The following is a 21609-nucleotide window of genomic DNA, read 5'->3' on the forward strand; positions in this document are numbered from 1 at the left end:
TTAGGCAGTTTGAGTGATGTGGAGAGACATAGAGGACACTGCTGACAAAGGAATTGTTGAATAAAGTCATTATTTTTGTTCTTCATGTACAAAAAGTATTCTCGTCACTTCATAACGTTACGGTTGAACCACTGATGGCAGATGGACTATTCTGACGATGTCTTTCATACTTTTCTGGACCTTAACAGCGTAATTTACTTGGCAGTCAATGGGACAGTCACAAGCCTCCCAGTTTTCATTCAAAATATCTAAAATTGTGTTCCGAAGACAAACGAAGCTTAGGGGTTTGGAATGACATGGGGGTAAGTGATTAATGACAAAATGTTCATTTTGGGGTGGAGTATCCCTTTAAGCTGGTTTAGTTGGCGCCCAAAACCAGTTGGAGCCCAGCAGACCAGCTTAGGTCGGTTTAAGATGTTTTCATTTTCAGCAGGGATATTTATCTGTCACTACCAGTTGTCATGATGTCACTTCCTCTTCCTTTTAGGCCTACTACTACTGTGCCATTATTGAAGATGTGATCCTGCGCTTCGCCTGGACACTGCAGATCTCTCTGACTTCGATGACTGCCATTCCTTCCATCGAGGACATCGTGGTCACTATTTTAGCTCCTCTGGAAGTGTTTAGGTGAGATGATTGTGTGAAACAGAGTCCCTTAGAGCTAAAAAAGTAACCCCTCAGAATTTCAGTAATTTAACAACACATCCACATTCGTTGTTTTCTGTTGTTGGCTAATGGTCACATGACATGCGGTAAAGAAATGTTTATTTTATTTTACATTTTTCTGATTTTAGTAATTATTCGTTTTTCATGGATTCACAAACCCCCTCCAGTTCCCTCACAAAGCCCATTTTTGGAAACTCTCTTTTAATCCTTAGAATTTTTTTCTCCCTGTAGACGTTTCGTGTGGAACTTCTTCCGTCTTGAGAATGAGCACTTGAATAACTGCGGTGAGTTCCGAGCGGTGCGGGACATCTCAGTGGCTCCTCTAAACGCTGATGACCAGACGCTGCTGGAGCAGATGATGGACCAGGACGATGGAGTCCGGAACAGACAGGGCAAAAAGAGCTGGAAACGGAGCTACAGCCTGTCCTTACGACGACCCCTGCTATCCTCACAGTAAGAGATTTGTATATTGGATTTTATTTTATATTTATATTTTTATATTGTATGTATCATACATATTAAACAGAGTTATAAGTATAACCTGTATACAACCTGTATACAATTCATATTCAAAAAAATTACTGATAAGACTTCAAAAACTTTCATAAACAACTCATTAATAAACATGTAATCCAATTCAATGTTCAAAATAAAAAACGAATTGATTTTATTCAAGTTAAAAAAAAATATTATTGAACTCTACCAATAATCCAATACACTGAAAGAAAAAAAGTATTTAAGTTAAAAATAAATATTATTTAACATCAATAATACAATTAACAAAAAAAAGGTAACAATTTAAAACTAATTGATTTTATTCAAGTTTTAATATTTAACATCACCAAATTAAACCTATTTAAATGCATTTTGTTACACACACACACACACTTAAAAAAATGTTATGGTGTAAAAAATGGATCTATTTTATAATAGCTACTATATTTTTCTAATATGTTGATTTGTGCTGAAGAAACATTTCTTATTTTTATCAAAAACAGTTGTGGAAGCCATGACCATTAACCCTTTTTTTCCTGAAAGTTCAAAAGAACGATATTTTTTTGATATGATGTTTTGGCAAAACCAAAATCTTCAAACATCTGAAGTCGGTAAGTGGCATATTAATACATATGTATGTTTTTCTGACAGGTCTAAGAAAGATACTAAGGTGCTCATTGAGGATACGGATGATGAGGCTTTCAGCTGAACCCAGATCTCGCTGTCACACCACCTGTCTCTGCTTTCTGTTGGTTCCTCACAGAGCTGCCTCAACACACCTGACCACAAACACACACAGATACATAAATATCTACACACTCTCTCTTTTCAGCACTCACCAAACCATACATAGACAGAGTAGTGGACAGTGTTAAGCACAAAAACAGCCAAGAGACATATCAGGACACAACAGTGACATCGCACAAACACTAACACACACATACAACAAGATATACACACACACGGAAAAGCCAAGTGTGGAATTTTCCTTAAGGTACTTTTTTTATTAGACTTTGTCATTTTGTTCTTCTATATTGATACTTTTTTTTGTACATTTGTTTAGGTTTTTGAATCTATATTACTGCATATGACTGTTTACAAACTTAAAATAATAACTAGGAACTACAGGGAGGAGAGTTATGATATGAAAGAATAATATATCGTACACTGCACGGACTCAAGTCGCACACTATAACTGCAGCGCATTTACAAATAATAACAGCTCAGTAGCTGATGTTTGTTATATTCTTTTAGTAGTTTTTTTCTCTCATTTTATTAGTTTATTAGTTGTCATGACATCAGAGTACGGCCCTGGTGGCACTTTTTGGAAATGCTTCATATTTCTAAACCATGAAGAACATATGTATAATGCTTAGAGAGTTATTGTTTCATCATACTTAATATGCAATTTTTTTTTATCATGCATTGCTTTGATATCAAAGCTGTCATATTTTTGCCATTTATGGTTTGTGTTTGAGAAAATGGAGTGTGTGTGTGTGTGTGTGTTCTTTTGGGGAACGATGGCTGATGTTAAACTAAAAGTTTATATTCTGCTGTCCTCCTGCTGATGTATAGAATTGTTATTTTCATTGATACTTTGACCAGTGAAACTACTGTAAGTAAACCTGACATTGCTGGTTAACATTTGAAATACTATTTGGGTAAAAAAAAATATTTCAAATGTAATGATGCACTAAATGGAAAAGATTCAGGAATAATTGTCACCCAACTGCAAACTGAATGGAAGTGGATACATTTTTATTGAACTAATGTGTTTCCTATATGGCTTTTTGTATCACTTATTAAGAATTGCCTTTACCACTGCAAGCCAAAGAGGAAATGCAAAGACTGCCAGTCGATTATAATTATTATGGTTGGGATATCGGTTTTGTATTGTGTTAATCTATATGAAATGTTGTGCATCAAAAAGTAGTTCCAGCTTTTTCCTCACCAACATCTTAAATATGATCACAGTTTGATTATTTGTATGCTTGATGAATGTGGCAATATCTTTAGAATTAGTTTTACATTTCAATGAAACAATATGATTGTATGGGATCTATAATGCACATTTATAATGTGCATTTTTGCGAGACAGGTATAACTACCTTGTCTTTCATACATTTTCATACGTAGTTTCTGAATTTCAAACAGCATATTTAGGATAAAAAGCGTATGTTTTTTGCCTCTTTATAATCATGCTTCGACAGCAGAGAGTGAAGACTGTCATTTTACACTTACAATGACCTTTATTATGATTAATATCCATTGTTTTCATCAAAATAGAAAAGAAAACACCAGGGCTGTTTTAGCTGATATGTATGTTTTGCTTAATTTTTTCAGCTTTTACTTTATTTTGATACTCTTTCAGCAGCATGCGTCCTTGTATTTTTGCAAGCACAATCTTTCAGCTGTAACTAAAATCAAATGAAAAGATGGCTTTGTCTTCACAATCTCTCTTCTTATTTGCTTTTTAAAATAATAGTGTTAATGCTAACGAAAAACAATGTACAGATAGCAGGTGTTGTGTTTGTAAAATTTTTGTTGACTAAGGTTTTTTTTATTTATTTTTTTACACATTTAAGGCTAAATTTAAATGTTCATAGTTTGGATTACAAATCTAACAGAAGAAAGGAAAAACTACATGTGATTTGTGGTTGCAAAAGATTATAGAGTGCTATCCTCATTGAAAATGTGGTGTTACTGTGTTAACGTGCGGTCCTTGTCCTTTAATATTAATGAAATGTAGATCTTGTTGTTCTAAAAATGATCTTTTGGCATACTGTGTCTTTGCTGTCTTTAGTTCTTGACTCTCAGAACTGACTGAATCCTTTATTGAGTAGACTATCAAGGGGCACACAAAAAAATGTAGAAATGAGACACTTTCTGAACCAATATCACCGTATGTGGATGCTGAGCACAAATTTGCCCCATCCAGTGCTTTTTGTAATGCATTGCCAATTGTCTTGCCTGCATGCTGCTTTTGTTTTGCACTGTAAATAGTTAAATTTTTAATATTTTAAATGTTTAAAAGAATGTCTGTTCATTTATTGTACTAATTATTTATGTACAAGTTGGAGACTTGCTTTAAATGAGCAGTATTATGGTAGATGAAGGGAATTTTTGATTAGTCACAGTCCCACAGTCTTACATATGTGAATTCTGTCGAAATAGTGTAACTTAAGACGCTTTTGTGAATACGGAATGTTATCGGTTTTATCCACAGTAGGTGTATATTTCTACTCATAACACTTTCATCCACAGGGTTTGTGCTTATTTGACAGGACTTGTTGGGTGACGGTGGTTTTAGGTCAATATCGTGAACTGATCTGGCTGGGGAGCATTGGGAGACCATTGGGACATGTTAACATTCTCATTTAGCACCCTATCTAGGGGTTCTGTTATGAGACGAACCTTCAAAATGTAGGGTTTTTATTTTGTACTTTTTTTACTATTTCAAATACAGAACTGGAAAATTACACAAGCCCTGACATCATTTCTTCATGGGGGGGGGGGGAACTATGTCGACTTGATTACTTGCTAAACCCATGATGTTAAGTGCTTGATATCTCTGCATCTTTTCTAACTCCTATCTTGATGTTGTATCCCTTCTTAAATACTTGACTGTGATGCTGTTTGTAGTTGATAGATGGTTGTACTTTTGAGTAAGTATAGACATAGAGAAAAAACTTGTGGTTCTGTGATTAAATAGAGATATAAAAAGAGAGAAAATGTCCCCCTTTTACAGAGTAGTTTGTAAATGTTGAGTGTATTCCTATGATGGTTCCACTGATGATCTCATTTGTGTTTCTGTATACACTTTGGTGATCCTGTCATATTTGGGTTTTATAAACCACGCTTATTTTTAAAACCTTCATTTTGTGTCAGCCTTTTTATTTTACTTTTTAAAAACAAGAGACTGACTCCTGTAACTAATTAAATGATAAATCAAATGTGATTTTTTTTTTAATGTATAACTAAAGCAAGAGTAAACGTGACACTTGTTGTGCAATCTCTCGTTTAGAGAGTGTGGTGAACTTTTACATTAAAAAACGAACCTCTGATACATACAAATAAATAATATGTAATGGTACATGTAGTCTATATAATACATTTTATCAGAATTAATGGTCAAAGCAATTAATGCGTCATAAAACGTTTTAAATCAATGCAAAACAACTTTTCTACAACATTCTCCCAATGAACAAAAACGTGTGCAGAATCCCATTCATGCCCGCGGCCGCTGAGATCCCGTACACTTTGGTACACTCCGCCTTCTTTCGGTTTGTGCGCATGCGCTTTTCAATTCTCCACAACTCCCTCCGTTTCCGGACGCTAGGATCGAGCGCACAGCTGCCGCCGAATTTAAAGAGACATACATCATTTGTTTAAAAAATTCGACCATTGGAAAAAAATTACATGCGTTGTTTCTGGTTCTCTTCGCGGGTATCGATGAAGGCTCGTTATTGATCTGAGCCCTTGACGGTGTAGTTTTAGTAGGGATTGAGAGGTCTGAACACACTTGCAGGGCTTGAGCTGGAAGTCAATACTGGAGTACGTTAACTGGGTGGCCGTCGGTAAAGTACACCGGACTTGTCGGGGGGGAAGAGAGCTGGGTGGCCCCCCAAAACGAACTGATTTTTTACGCCATAACAACCTGCAAACACGGAGGGACGGTAAATCATCGTGGCTTCGGTGCCTGGTGGTGGGGAAAGAAACGCACCATGGCAAAAATTCAGGCTCGCAGCAGCACTGCGAAGCAAATCAACCAGATCCAAGACAAGGCCTATGTGGTTCAGAAGCAAGTCCAGCAGCAGCACTTTCAGAAACTAAAGGTAAGAAGCATTGCAGCAAGTGCATGTGTTTCCTTCTCTCTTAGACCGCATTGTGTATTAGGAAGTGCTGTGCTGTTCATTTGCATATGGAGCATAGCAAAGCATTCACACTGAGTGTGTGTAAATGGATTTGAAAATCTTACGCACTTATTTAACGTTAACTTCCATCATTTCAAGCTGGAAAAGTCGATTTGCTGTCGCATAACGCACAGATTCCTAGCAATGCTAGTTTAGCAGTCAAACGTGATGGAACTGGATCTGATGAATTAAAGTCTAATGTTTTCTCCTTACGCGGACGTGTTTTCACCGCTGCTCTTTGTTAAAACAAAAACCGGTGTATATTTATTGAGGCTTCGCCAAAAACCACACTTCACACTTCGTTTGTTTAAGATTAAACCGGGTTGTTTTATATAATTGACGTAGATAAGTGAAATAAGGGGGGTTGCTTCGCTAACAGCTGATTTTGTCATAAATGTGTCCATTTTTGTTTTAACCCGACCATTGAAAGAAATGAAAAGTGTGTGTTATGTGAAGCACATCTGAAACGTTTCTCTGTTAAAAAGCAGTTTGAATCGCGTTTTGTTTGTTTTGGTTGTGAAATCGTAGCGCGGTTGTTGTGTGTTGAGACTAGCACTAGTGCTAACGCAGCAAAGCTAAAAGAGTCAGTGAGCCTTTATTTTCCTCACTGAATATTAATAAAACCACAAAGAGAATATAAACCGGCTGTTTTATTTCTCCCAGGCCGCTTGATTTGGGTCAGTTTTCTGCATCGAAGTGGTTGGTAGGACATTGTAACTGTTCTTTTTATCTTTAAGGTTTATTTAGGCGTGCGGTTTTTTTCTCTCGTTGGGTTTTGTTCTTGTAAACAGAGAAAAATCGAATAACTTGCGTTTTGTGTGTGTGTAGTTGTTTAGATTTCACAGCGCTTTTTCGTTTCTCTTGCATAATTCAAAGAATGTAGACCATGTAACTTTAATACTAGAAGCAAATGCAAAGTCATTCAATTTGATGTGGCTCCACAATAGAAAGGGACTTGATGTCCCAGTCTTTTAAAAAATTACCACCATGGTATTTTGGCCATGTACCATGGTGTTCTTCAGAGTACCCTAGAAGTAGTACTGTGGTATAGTATGGTATAGTTATTTCTATCATAAGGTAATACCATGGTACTTTAGTTTATACCCTGCAAGTGAAATTAATGTATTTTTGTATTATGCTACAAGGTACTTCCCTTGTGCTTGTCAAAAAAGTAACTGACATAAATGCATGTTATTATCATCCAATTAATTTACTGTACCATGGTACCACCACAGTACTTTTGTAACTGTGTATACATATATATTGTATTCTGTTTGGAAACATAATTTGGGTAAACAAGATTTATATCTGTTGCAGGTGGAGGATGCCTTATCTTACTTGGACCAAGTCAAAATACGGTTCGGAAATGATCCGGGAATATACAATAAGTTTCTGGATATCATGAAAGAGTTCAAATCTCAAAGGTATGTAGGTGTCTGTGCACTTTAAATGGTCTTCGATGCACAAAAAGCACTCAGTGATTGTATTTCTGGTGTCTCCATCCACAGCATTGACACACCAGGAGTTATCAACAGAGTTTCTCAGCTCTTCCATGGGCATCCTGACCTTGTCCTGGGGTTTAATGCCTTTCTACCACCTGGTTACCGGATCGAAATTCCCAAGAATGGAATGGCATTTCTTCAGTCCCCGTTGTCCTCACAGGTAGGACTTGAGGTGCTTCAGTTTACTATTTGTTTGCATCTATGTTTTGTTCTTCATTTTCACTGTTTCAGTTCATCAACCATGAAAAGGTCATCATTGTACTACGTTCACAACTAATTTTACTTGTGTGACCTTTCTGAATGGAGCAAGATATTGGCAGAAATACAATTTAGGGTAGATATTTTTTAGCTTACGGTACTTGAATAGATTGTGAAGCAAGTTTTGCATACTAGAATGCAAGTTTGCTAAAACAATGCCTAAATAGCTGTTTGCCATTTATTATATATATTATTATTATATATACTTTTTTTTTTTGCCTTTTTAATAACACACATGGACTTTCTGGCAGAAGACAAAAGAAAAGGTGGAGCAAGTAATTTCATTTTAATGAGTGACCGCAAAGACAAATATTTTTGTATTTGGAATAATGTGCACTGATGAACTGTGCACAATAGGACAGGAATGTGTATTGAGAGAGAAAATGGGGTTTATATTGATTTCATGTTGACTTTGGCCCTGTCCCAAATGGGCCCCTTGCTAACTTCCTTTGAGTTCACACTTTGGTGACATCATGCCACATAGACTGTCAGAGAGTAGTCCAAATGACATTAGCTTTGAGTTTTAGAATAAATGGGCCGTTATTTCATGAAATCTATAAGAGCTTTATTATTGCTTCCATGTCGTTTTGATTGTCATGGTCAACATTTTTAGTTATAGTTATATGTAATAACTTGAAAATAATAATAATAAATTCATTACATTTCTATACACCAATTCTGGGTATTTCCATTCAAAGGAACTTTACACAGTTTTACAATGAATTCAGTTTGCTGATGAATTGTTCATAACTTCAAGGCATACCAGTTATGAGTGTTTTATATCTTTTTTTCTTAAATGTAAAAGACAGCTTATAAGCTATTTTTTTTTAACGAAACTAATACTTTTATTCAGCAAGGGTGAATAAAATGTATCAAACATCCACTTTAGACTGTTATGTTACTGTGAATTTCTGTTTCAAACAAATGCTGTCTTTTGAACTTTCTGTTCACCAAAGAATCCTGGAAAAAATGTATCAGAGTTTACAATAATTAAGCACAATCATTTTCAAAATTTATAATAGTAAGAAATGTTCTTGAGCACCAAATCAGCATATTAGAATGATTTCTGAAGAAATCTGTGAGACTGGAGAAATGGCTGCTGGAAACTATAAAAGGATAAAATTATACTAAAATAGTAAACAGTTATTTAAAATTATAATAATATTGAATGAATAAATGCAGCCTTGCTAAGCATAAGAGACTTATGCATTAGAAAACATTAAAAAAAAACACTATATTAAATCAGTTATAAAATATTGTTGCATCTCTATTAAATAAATGCACCTTTGGTGAGCGTTGGTTTCAAAAACATTCATAAAATATTACCGACCCCAAACATTTAAACAGTAGTGTATGTTTTGCGTAAAAAATATGTATTCCTGCTCTCCTGTTGTAATAAACCTATGTGGGGATGTTGGCTTTCCTGGTGTATTAATGTAAGGCTGTTCTTTGGTTTCTTTTCTCTCAGGTCTCTCCGGGACCAGGAAGGAGCTCGGACAGCTCTGTGGTTAGTGCCTCTTCATCAGCAGTGGCTGAAGCAGGACCAGCTCCAAATGAAGCCGTGACCTCTCCGGAGAGCATCACTTCATCATCTGGACCTCCTGAACAATCAAGCAGGTTGTCACTTCCTCTGCCCAGCCGAGAGAGCCAATCACAGCCGGCCACCACGTCCGTGTCCCCTCCCACATCAGAGCCCAGTCCTGTGGAGTTTGATAGTGCCATCAGTTACGTCAATAAGATCAAAAACCGATTTTTGGACAACCCAGAAACCTACCGAGCCTTTCTGGAAATTCTACATACATACCAGGTGAGAGCAATAGTGAAATCACAATTTTATAATTTTTTTTCTTCTTCTTGAGATTTGACCCTACCTGCAACCTTTTGTATTACCAACCCAGATAATAACCGGTTGCCTACCACCAATATCACAGAGCAAGACTTTTGACTATCAACATAAAGTCTGGTCCACCACGCAGCATATTCTGGTCAAGAACTTTCCTTTTGTTATTATCTTTCATTTATGTCAGCAAAAAATGTCTGTAGCCCTTGTGATCTGAATTTCTGTCAATGTAAAAATATTAAGTTCTCATCATTTCACAGACATTAAATATACATTTCTGCTTGTGGGTGTCTTGAGTTTCAGCAAGCCAATCAGATTGGAGCTTGTGATTTTTAGCAGATGGCTGCCTTTTTCATGCAGTATGCACCAGACTGTCAGTGAACGGACTGTGGGCCATCCGTGGGTGTTCTGCCTGAGGCTGAAACTAGGCTACTACCTACTAGCACTAAAGGAAATAGACCATTGGACTGTTTTCCTACCCATCCCGTAAACTTATCAATGTTCATTGATTTGTGCGTCCTGTGTCCATCTGTAGAAGGAGCAGCTGGAGGTGAAGGAGAGCAGAGGGCGTAGCACTGGAGGAATGACTGAAGATGAGGTTTTCTCTAAAGTGGCAAGCCTTTTCAAAGGTCAAGAGGATCTGCTTGCAGAGTTTGGCCAGTTTTTGCCTGATGCAAAGAGATCTCTGGTTAGAAAATGACCTGTGTCTGCTTTAAGAAAAAAATATTTTCTTGCACTTGTATCCATTTGCCACAAAAGGGTTTTCTCTTAAACATTTTCAGTTGTTCACACTGTCATGCAAAAGTTTGGGGTCAGTAAGAAATTATTTTAAGCAAGTATGTATCATACTGTATTAATCAACAGTGACAGTAAAACATGTACAGCATAACTGTTTCCTCATTTATAATAAGAAAATAGTGTTTATTGAGCACCAAATCAGCATATTAGAATGATTTCTGAAGGATCTTGTGACAATAAAGACTGGGGCAATGGCTGCTGAAAATTCTGATTTGCCATCACAGGAATAAATTTTTAAATATATTAAAATAGAAAACTGTATTTTTTTGATTAATAATAATAATAATAATAATAATAAACAATGTAAAAAAAAAAACAGCAGTCTTGGAGTGCCTAAGTCAATTCTTTCGAAACCATTAAAACATTTTACTGCCCCCAGACTTTTGAAAGGTAGAGTAAGTATTTTAATTTTTGACTAACTTTGATTCCAGTTTACTGGAGGTTCTTTGCCTGGCAAAGACAGCCTGAAGAAAGCAGAGGAAGCGGAAATGATTAAACACAGCAAGAAGAGACCTAGACCCATGTTAATGCCCCACATGACCCCCCTTCTAAAGGTCAGAGTTCACAAAACTCTGCCAAAGCAGGGATATCATATGCCCCTGTGTCCTAAAGATCTGCATTATATGCAGGTTACTTGTGCTTAAACAATTTATTTGTTTTTATTCACAGAAAAAAATGAAATATTCCTGCTCCAAGGACCCATCTTTTGCCTCTGTCGGAAAGCATGGAGTTTTGCGTGAATTCACGTTCTTCGACAAGGTGCGTTTCTTAAACAAATTTGCTTTGAAGCGTAAGTGGTAGTAAGTCCGCCATTGCTATAGGATTTATTACGCAGTCACAGCCATTGAACAATTTCATTTATTTTTTTTAGGTTCGCCGTCTGCTCAAGAGTCAGGAGGTGTATGAGAATTTCTTACGCTGTATAGCTCTGTTCAATCAGGAAGTGGTTTCAGGGGCCGAACTCCTGCAGCTTGTGACTCCTTTCTTGGGGTAAGAAAGATTTAAATAGGGCATATTTATTTATTCCTGTTTGTTTTTATATGGTGCATTTCGCAGCCCTTTCATGACGGTCATGAGTCATTTGCCACTGGTGCCTCATTCTGTAGGAAGTTTCCAGAACTGTACACCCAGTTTAAGTCATTTTTGGGTGATAAAGAACTGGCTCATGCCCTCACGGGCCTCTCTGACCGCTACATGGAGGGTGGAGGCAGAGAAGTGGATTATGCCTCCTGTAAACGACTGGGTTCCAGCTACAGAGCCCTGCCCAAGACCTACCAGCAGCCCAAATGCAGTGGCCGAACTGCTATATGCAAAGAGGTACTGCATTTTCAGAAATAGTTGAAATTGTGAAATTTTATGGAAGTAATGTTTGTACTGTTATTAATATAATTAATAATTCCATATAAATATAATTGTCTATATATTTGATAGTATACATATTACTTCAGTATTTGTACTTATTGTTGACTATATATAATTAATGTGTTGCGTGTGTCTTTTTTTTTTCTTTACTGCTTTAATGCATATTTCACTTCCACAGTATGCTAATAATATAATATATAAAAAATGAAAATCTATTGTTACAAAAATGTCAGCAATGTTGCCATTAGGTCTTTAAAGGAGAGGCGTAATTGATGATACACATCCTGGGTTGGTCCCGATCAACAGATAATGGTACAAATCCGCAGAAGCCAAAATCTCTATGAATCATTTGGAAAATGGGGTGTTTCAGCCCCCACACTGATCTTTTTTTCAGCTGAATTTGAATGGAAGCACTTATCATAAATAGCTCTTTTTCCAGGGTGCCTGGAGAACCCGGAGGTGTCGCCGCCAAATGCTTGTTTGTAAACAGTAATTTTGTATGTAGAAAATAAGCTAGATATTCATGCCAAATCTGAAGTGGCTGGTGTATTAGAGATCTTTAAAAAGTGCATCCAGCTATTGCTAAGGCTAATGTACAAATGGTTTAAACTCATTGTTTTGTTGTAGGTGTTGAATGATATTTGGGTCTCATTCCCTTCCTGGTCAGAAGATTCCACTTTTGTGAGTTCCAAGAAAACACCATATGAAGAGCAACTTCATCGCTGTGAGGATGAGAGGTTTGAGGTAAGATGATCTCTTTGAAAAATATCAGGAGATTTAGGTTTCAACTGAAACTCAGTTGAGATTGATATCGATTTATTTTCGTTTTTGCTTTGTAGCTGGATGTTGTGCTTGAGACTAATTTGGCAACGATAAGAGTTTTGGAAAGCGTGCAGAAGAAATTATCCCGCCTTTCGCCGGAGGATCAAGAGCGCTTCCGATTGGATGACTGTCTTGGTGGAACTTCTGAGGTCATCCAGCGTCGTGCAATCTATCGTATCTACGGTGACAAGGCTCCAGAAATCATAGAGGGGTTAAAGAGGAGTCCAGCCACTGCAGTTCCTGTCGTACTCAAAAGGTTAACAAAAAAATTATTTTTCTTTTCTCTCACCTAAATGACAATCAGGGTATCTCTACAGTTATATTTGACAGCAAAAGTAATAGAATAGCTCAGAGGTCATCAACTCATTTATTGCTGCTCTTAGCTCACAAGGGGGAAAATCATTGAGATCTACAAGACAGTATACAGTTAATAAAGCTAGCATGGTTAATAAAAAATGAAAACAGTGGATGTCATTTTTACACTATACCTTATTTTGCAGTCATTTGTGTTTCTAAAGTTTTAAGAGTTCCTCAGTCTAGCAGAAATGACATTTTGACTGAAGAATAAATTGAAGATTGTCTTGCCATAGATTGAAAGCCAAAGAGGAGGAGTGGAGGGAGGCTCAGCAGGGCTTCAACAAAATCTGGAGAGAGCAATATGAGAAAGCGTATCTGAAATCACTGGACCACCAGGGTGTCAACTTCAAACAGAACGACATGAAGGCTCTTCGATCCAAGAGTCTTCTCAATGAAATAGAGAGCATCTATGACGAGGTGAGTTTAGCTGATCTTCTGTTTCTGAAGGTCTAATGACTCATTCTCAAGATCTAGAAAAGAGCTTTTTTCCTTAATTCTAATCTGGTCGTTATTCTGAACCATTTTGCATTGTAATTTCATATACTACTTTATTTTAACAATAGGGGTAATTTCAGTTTATGTAGAGTTTATGATGCTAATGACAGACTTGACTAAATGTATTCGCAGTGGAGGTTTCTCACTTCTTTCTCTTTCTCAATTTTCACGGTCATTTTATTTATTTATTTTTTCTCAATTTTCAATTTCAATTTTCAATCCATATTAGCATCCACAACTTTGAGAATGTTTCTTAGGGATTGCAATAGACCAGATATGTTTTATTTGCCAAAATAACATTTGTAATTACTTGTTCGTTTTTACAATAAATGACACAATCTTTTTGATGGGTTGAACTGAGACAAGTACAGTCCATGTAAAAGCAGTTTAAGTTAGGATTAACACATAGATCTGTTTCTTTATTGTCGAAATAAACTAATTTATAAACAATAAGAACTTGTCACATTTTCATCACCGTCACCATTTTAATTTGCATTCCTTCTCAATAAAAAAAAAAACAGTGTATACTGTGTGAAATCTCATTTCAGGATGCTTGCTACAAGAGTTTCATATGTCATGCAGATAACTAGTGCTTTTGTTTTTTTCCCTCTACAGCGGCAGGAGCAGAGCACAGAAGAGGGCGGCGTGGGCCAGCAAGGTTGTGATGGTTCAGGCACAAATTCGACCAGTGAACCCCACATGATCTTCACTTACGAAGACAAACAGATCCTGGAGGATGCTGCCTCCCTCATCATCTACCATGTCAAGCGACAACCCACCATCCACAAGGACGACAAGGACCACATCAAGCGTATCATCCAGCACTTTGTCCCCGACATCTTTTTCGCCCGTCGTGGAGAGCTTAGCGAGACAGAGGAGTTCACGGACGAGGAAACCGAGGGTGAGGACGGCGCCGCCGCAGGAGGTGGAGTCTCAACAACAGGCGGCCAGCAACAGCTGAACGGTGATTCCAGACGAAGACGATGCACTTCCCCTGAGAGCATGGACACCTCTACGGCCGCCCACAGTATGAATCCAGAAGGTGAGGCTGTGGATCTGCGGGACCCAGAGGCTGAGCACCAGAAGGAGTTGGATGGAGTCTACAATCTGTTCTTCGTCAATAATAACTGGTACTTCTTCTTGCGGCTGCACCAGACTCTGTGCTCACGGCTGCTAAGGGTTTACAGGCAGGCCGAGAGACAGTTACTGGAACACAGGGCGGAGCAGAATCGGGAGCGGCTGCTCATGGGAGAGGGGCGCAGAGAAAAGGCAAACGACCTGGCTATGGAGCTGCGTCTAAAACAGCCAAGTGAGTAGATTTCCTGAACGATGCACATGTATACTTACACCTACACAAGTTTTGCATTGGATGCAAGTGCACAACATTTGCTTTGGGATAGTTACTAATCTGGATTTAGAACTAAATTAACAGGCTTGCACAAATTTTTACAAGTAATGTCTGTTGTATCAGGTGAAGTAGAGTTAGAGGAATATTACCCAGCGTTCTTAGACATGGTACGCAGTCTTCTGGATGGAAACCTGGAGTCCACGCAATACGAGGACACCCTGAGAGAGATGTTCACCATCCACGCTTACATCGGATTTACCGTCGACAAGCTCATTCAGAACATCGTAAGACAGGTGGGTTGAAGAGTTGCATTACACCGAGCTAAGATTCTTGGGCCATTTGTATACTTTTAAAGGTGTCATAAATTTTACAACAATTGTTCAACTCGCAGATCTTTTACAAATAAGTTTTTCTCTTGAAGTCTCGGAAGACTTTATGTAAATGACCTCAGTTCTGATTCACCCATTATCTTAATTGAATAGATATTAAATAGTCATTTGTATGTAAACAGGCATGCAGATTTATTTAATTAAATTGCATACAAGTTGTAATATGATTTTGGTTTTATTTTAATTCATCATTCAGCCCTATTATGACATCATAAGCATTATGTTTCCCAAATTACTTTACATTTTTTGCCGTTTGTCTCTTAAATGGCCAGCGTGAGCTGACTGTGAAGGGAACCTTAAGTAGCACGTCTTTGCATCTAAAAACATGACACACAGAGCTCGAAAATGGTTTTAAAAAAGCACAGTGCAGAATGCCACCGCGCCATGTTTCTGTCAAATAAAACAATTGCCATGCCAACTTGCTTCTGTAAACAAAACCTTGCACCACTTGGCCTGCCTCCAGGGTCTTCTGATAGAACCACTGACTTCACTGCGTGTAAATGTTGAAATTCTTTTAGCTTGACGTGGTATCTTAAAAATGCGAGCTCATGTGAGACTGTCCAAGAGATGTGAGCACTACGCTTATACACGTTCGTCTAGCGCACGTCTACATAGAAAAACAATGGAAAAGTAGTTTGTTAAAAGGAAAAAACACATTGTGTGATCGACCTCTTAGGCTGTGAATGTTACCGTTTTTTTTTATATTTCAAAAAAGCAAGTAAAATGTTTTAAATGCTAGTTTTTCAGACTTCCGAAAGAGTTATATTGGCAAGTACGCTTGCGCATACAAGAAATCTTTTAGTTTTTGGCTTTGGTGTTAACATGCTCTTCTCTCTGATTGACTCCAACAGCTTCAGCACTTGGTCAGTGATGAGGTGTGTCTGCAAGTCACTGAGCTGTACCTGGCCGAGAGGAAGAGGGGTGCCGCTGGTGGCAATCTCTCGTCCCAGTGTGTCCGTGCCGCTTGGGAGGCCAGCTACCAGTGGAAGGCTGAGAGAGTCATGGCTGAGGAGAACTGCTTCAAGGTGCTTGACCTAATGCTGTCCCTATATATTACAAATTTATGTGGCGATCTAAATTCAGATGTCGTGTTCACCTCCTCAGTTGCATTAATCCTATGAATTGTCATGCTTTACACAATTACCCCGTTTAGTTTGTAATTTCTTGAATGTTTCTCATCAGGTCATGTTCATTCAAAACAAAGGTCAGGTGACCTTAACGATCGAGTTGCTGGACACGGAGGAGGCCCAAGGCGATGACCCGCTGGATGTTCAGGTGCCTCCACACAAAGTTCTGTATTTTTACAACAGAAAATATTTCTGAAACATGGGTTGTTTTTTTCCTAGAAAATTTTAAAAGCGTCAAATTTAATATGTTAATCTGGTTTGGTGAGGCAGGAGTGTAATCTTGTTTTCTAGTGGATTAATATTGTTATGTCTTGTTTCAGAGCCTGTCAAATTATATGGAGCAGTATATAGGAACTGAATCTGTATGCTCTCAGACAGAAGGATACTACTTCAAGCCTGTGTTTCTGCCCAGGTAAAAACTGTTAATGCCTGTTCTTTCTCTTTTGTAGCCAAAAGCTTAATTGTTCATTTGTTTAGAGGTGCATGAATTCTACTTTTAATCTACTTTTTAGTTTTTGTATTGTTTACAAGCCCAATGTTGCTTGCTTTCTCTCAGCAACACTCATTATTTTTAGACCCCACGTATTATCTGACCTTGTTTCTGGAATAAATTAGGTATAATTGAAACTGGTTGTCTCAGTATAAAGTCGTACACTGCTTTTGTGATATAAATGAAAAATGACTTGTTCAAATGTAATAAATGTCGAATGAAGGTGAAACTAGATTTACTTTTTTTTTTTTTTTTCTGCACCTCATCTTTAGAAATCTGAGGCATTTCCGTGGCTGGCAGCTCAAGCAGGTGGAAGCCATGCGCTGTTGGAGAGAGTGGCATCGGAAGATGGGTGTGGAGACAGCCGGGAACCTGGACTGCCGTTTCAAACTAAACACCCACAAAATGGTGTTTGTGATGAACTCCGAAGACTACATGTACCGCCGAGGGGCGCTGGTGAAGGCTCGGAGGGTATGTTCCTAAAATACAACAATATACATACAGTAAATATACATTTTTCGTTCTAGTATTACGTCAGTTAAATGAGTGCAGTCTCTATAAAATGATTTTCAAAAATAATTGTAGAACTGTTAAATTCAAATAATAAATGATGCTAACCAAATAACTTTTAAAAGAGAGATGGAAATGCTTCCCATATTTTACCAAATTCCCATATACAGTCGTGGCCAAAGGTTTTGAGAATTACATAAATATTGGAAATTGGAAAAGTTGCTGCTTAAGTTTTTATAATAGCAATTTGCATATACTCCAGAATGTTATGAAGAGTGATCAGATGAATTGCATAGTCCTTCTTTGCCATGAAAATTAACTTAATCCCAAAAAAACCTTTCCACTGCATTTCATTGCTGTCATTAAAGGACCTGCTGAGATCATTTCAGTAATCGTCTTGTTAACTCAGGTGAGAATGTTGACGAGCACAAGGCAGGAGATCATTATGTCAGGCTGATTGGGTTAGAATGGCAGACTTGACATGTTAAAAGGAGGGTGATGCTTGAAATCATTGTTCTTTCATTGTTAACCATGGTGACCTGCAAAGAAACGCGTGCAGCCATCATTGTGTTGCATAAAAATGGCTTCACAGGCAAGGATATTGTGGCTACTAAGATTGCACCTAAATCAACAATTTATAGGATCATCAAGAACTTCAAGGAAAGAGGTTCAATTCTTGTAAAGAAGGCTTCAGGGCGTCCAAGAAAGTCCAGCAAGCGCCAGGATCGTCTCCTAAAGAGGATTCATCTGCGGGATCGGAGTGCCACCAGTGCAGAGCTTGCTCAGGAATGGCAGCAGGCAGGTGTGAGCGCATCTGCACGCACAGTGAGGCCAAGACTTTTGGAAGATGGCCTGGTGTCAAGAAGGGCAGCAAAGAAGCCACTTCTCTCCAAAAAAAACATCAGGGACAGATTGATCTTCTGTAGAAAGTTTAGTGAATGGACTGCTGAGGACTGGGGCAAAGTCATATTCTCCGATGAAGCCCCTTTCCGATTGTTTGGGGCATCTGGAAAAAGGCTTGTCCGGAGAAGAAAAGGTGAGCGCTACCATCAGTCCTGTGTCATGCCAACAGTAAAGCATCCTGACACCATTCATGTGTGGGGTTGCTTCTCATCCAAGGGAGTGGGCTCACTCACAATTCTGCCCAAAAACACAGCCATGAATAAAGAATAGTACCAAAACAACCTCCAACAGCAACTTCTTCCAACAATCCAACAACAGTTTGGTGAAGAACAATGCATTTTCCAGCACGATGGAGCGCCGTGCCATAAGGCAAAAGTGAGAACTAAGTGGCTCGGGGACCAGAGTGTTGAAATTTTGGGTCCATGGCCTGGAAATTCCCAGATCTTAATCCCATTGAGAACTTGTGGTCAATCCTCAAGAGGTGGGTGGACAAACAAAAGCCCACTAATTCTGACAAACTCCAAGAAGTGATTATGAAAGAAGAAATTATATTTCAGTACATCACAGAAACAACTGAAACAAAGATCTAAAAGCAGTTTAGCAGCAAACTTTTTGAAAACTAATATTTATGTAATTCTCAAAACTTCTGGCCACGACTGTACACTTCTATTCAAAAGTTTGTGCTCAGTAAGACTTTTATAATATTTTCAAAAGAATTCTCTTATGCTCAGTAAGGCTTCATTTATTTAATAAACACTGTGTAATAAACACTTTGAAATATGACATTTTTTGTTTTAATATATTTTTAAATATAATTTATTCATGAATTTTTTTGCAGCCATTATGCCAGTCTTTAGTGCCACATGATCCTTCAGAAATCATTCTAATATGGCGATTTGATGTCCAATAAACATTTCTTCTTATTATAAATGTTGAAAATGGTTGTACTGCTTAATAGTTTTGCGGAAACTGACATTATTCTTTTTCAGTGTTTTTTATTTAATAGAAAAAAACAACATTTATTTGAAATGGGGGTCTTTTGTTACATTATAAATGTCTTTACTCTCACTTTTGATCAATTTAATGCATCTACCCCGGCATTTTTAAAAAGCCATGTAAAAATATTTTCTCCACCAACATTGAAAACGGCAATAACGGCATTAAGCTACCTGTTGTCTGCAGCGTTGTTCTTTTCTCAGCCTCGATGATATCTAACCTTTTTTTTTTTTAAATGCTTTTTCAGTTGCATAAATTGTGCATTTACATCTACATTGGCACGAATCCCACAACACACAACAAAAACAGCTCTGATCACAGCATCCTCCATTGTTGACATTTGTAAATGCCACAAATAAAGACGCTTCAGTGTTTCTGCTGCCGCTGCGAATGCAGCCAGGAAACAGCTCATGGGTGAAACCATGCTGGCTAGTTCCTAGAACCACGTGGTGCAAAAACCCCTAGTAGTGTATTTATTATTGTCCCATCTCTTCCTCTAGTCCCAGCACAGAGTAGCACAGACCCAGCACGAGCGCTTCGAGCAGTGGCACCGGGGCTGGATGAGCGAGCATGTGTCCTCCAGCGCCGAGCGCAGCGTACAGGAATGGCTCATGGGAGAAGAGGACGAGGACATGATCCCCTGCAAGACCACCTGTGTTTCCATGCAGGTCAAAGGCTTACATGTCAACAGGTACCAGGTGCATTATAACAGCAAGGCCCCCGCCTCACCGTAACAACCTCAAGCCTTGGGATGGATTTTGGTGATCTGTCTCTCTCTCTCTCTTCTCTCTTTGTCTCTTTCTCGCTCACTCTTACAAATGGCCGAGCTTAAACATGCTTGGCTGAAACACGGCGAGCAGACAGGAGTGGTTTGAGGACAGACAGCTGCTCAAAGGAGGGAATGCTTCATTGAAAAGCATCACATCTCGACACTAGTCCATCATGATTGATGCAGTTACCAGACGTTTCAGAAATGCGAATGTCAATTTTTTTTATTATTATTTTTTTTAAAGAAAGTCCATTGTAGTTTTTAGCTCCTGAAACCAGAGTTTTGTTTTGTTTATACTGAAGTATTGAGAGATTAGGTTTAAAGTATGTCTACAACATCTGTATGTCTTTTTGTACAGTAAAGTCGACTCAAGAGCTCGAGCAATTGCATATATATACAGCAGAAAGATTATTCTGTGTGCATTTTCTTGGCTATGAATGATGACTTGGAAAAATTATGTTTCTCTGGCGCATGTCCGTAACGTCCTTGTTTTAGTTCTGTTTTGTGTTCTTTGTTTTCATCGTCTCTTTTAACTGAACGGAGGATCGCCAGTGTCACCCGTCAGTCACTGCTCATGATTTATAGTCGATTTTGTTAAACATCCCGATCATGTATCATATCGATCTCGCCAAATCCTTGCTTTTGTTTGGTGTAATTTTTACATATTAAAGCAGAAAAATGACAGAAATATCAGTGTTTTGAAAAAAGAATGTATAACATTTATCCTGTATCAGTTATCACAAAATAAACAACCTAGTTGTGCAGTTCTTAAAGAACGGGTCGTGATTCTTGCAGATTTCTCACCTTTTTATCAGAAGAATTGGAATAGCAATATATATCCTGTCTTGTGGTTTATTTGATATAACAATTTAATATTTATCTATCTGCACATACCATGGTTGAAAACCAGCTTTTGTTATACATGTTTGCACAGGCAGAAGATTTTGCATCAAATATCCAAAGAAACTTTGTGTCTGGATCATATTTCACCCAACTGTTTTTTATTTTATCTTTTTTCTTTCTTTTTTTTTTATGACATTTAAGCATATTTCCTGAAGATCTTTTTTACATTTATATTAAACACGCTTTAAATGAAAACCTTCATTGATGAAATCCAGTACAATAAATACTAGAAAGATGCTGTCAACTGATTAATTGCATCCAAAATAAAAGTTTTTGTTTACATAATATATTTTTGTGTACTGTGTATATTTATTATGTGTATAAATAAATATAAACATAAAGTATATATTTTGAAAATATTTACACGTGTATATATGTATATTCATATTACTTATATTAAATAGCTAAACATTAAATTTTTCTTAAATATATATATACATGCATGTGCATTTATACATACATAGTAAATATACACAGTACAAACACTTTCTGTAAACAAAAATGTATTTTGAATGTGATTAATCATTTGACAAATCACTAATTTATTTATCTGTTTGTTTGTTTATTTATTTATTTGTAAATGTGTGGTAATGTTAAACTGTCATGAAAATGTCAAAATGCAAGACATTTTAATGGTCTTCAGTAAGCTTCATTTGATTTATGGAT

The 21609-nt window shown here is 37.5% G+C and overlaps 2 protein-coding genes across 6 annotated transcripts in view; both read left to right on the forward strand.

Annotated features, from left to right (window-relative positions):
- xpr1a (xenotropic and polytropic retrovirus receptor 1a) overlaps positions 1-5038 on the forward strand; it is a 77633-nt gene extending 72595 nt beyond the window's left edge. The window contains exons 13-15 of the mRNA XM_059504009.1: positions 488-627; positions 898-1119; positions 1813-5038. Coding sequence (XP_059359992.1) covers positions 488-627; positions 898-1119; positions 1813-1870 — 420 coding nt within the window. The 3' untranslated portion in view covers positions 1871-5038. The remainder of the gene's footprint in view (positions 1-487; positions 628-897; positions 1120-1812) is intronic.
- A 421-nt stretch (positions 5039-5459) lies between these two features.
- Positions 5460-20816, forward strand: sin3b (SIN3 transcription regulator family member B). 5 transcript variants are annotated; one of them, XM_059504003.1, is made up of 20 exons: positions 5460-5996; positions 7392-7498; positions 7583-7748; positions 9303-9641; positions 9733-9819; positions 10210-10362; positions 10904-11026; positions 11142-11231; positions 11344-11462; positions 11579-11789; positions 12462-12578; positions 12674-12912; positions 13247-13430; positions 14124-14817; positions 14980-15149; positions 16097-16270; positions 16428-16520; positions 16693-16784; positions 17135-17333; positions 19772-20816. In XM_059504003.1, the coding sequence occupies exons 1-20, from the start codon at positions 5886-5888 to the stop codon at positions 20003-20005; spliced, it is 3702 nt and encodes a 1233-aa protein (XP_059359986.1). In that variant the 5' UTR covers positions 5460-5885; the 3' UTR covers positions 20006-20816. The 5 variants fall into 5 exon arrangements, with proteins under 5 accessions (XP_059359986.1, XP_059359987.1, XP_059359988.1 ...); XM_059504004.1 differs by having other exon boundaries at positions 7583-7736; XM_059504005.1 differs by lacking the exon at positions 9733-9819.
- The last annotated feature ends 793 nt before the right edge of the window (positions 20817-21609 follow it).

This window comes from Carassius carassius, chromosome 21, assembly GCF_963082965.1.
Source record: "Carassius carassius chromosome 21, fCarCar2.1, whole genome shotgun sequence".
Taxonomy (NCBI): domain Eukaryota; kingdom Metazoa; phylum Chordata; class Actinopteri; order Cypriniformes; family Cyprinidae; genus Carassius; species Carassius carassius.

Bases quoted from the DNA above. Each gene is read 5' to 3' on its own strand.
- sin3b (XM_059504003.1), top strand. From the start codon at position 5,886: ATGGCAAAAATTCAGGCTCGCAGCAGCACTGCGAAGCAAATCAACCAG. The intron at 11,027-11,141 runs GTCAGAGTTCAC...TTTTATTCACAG, and splicing joins ACATGACCCCCCTTCTAAAG to AAAAAAATGAAATATTCCTG. The intron at 16,785-17,134 runs GTAAAAACTGTT...CCTCATCTTTAG, and splicing joins AAGCCTGTGTTTCTGCCCAG to AAATCTGAGGCATTTCCGTG.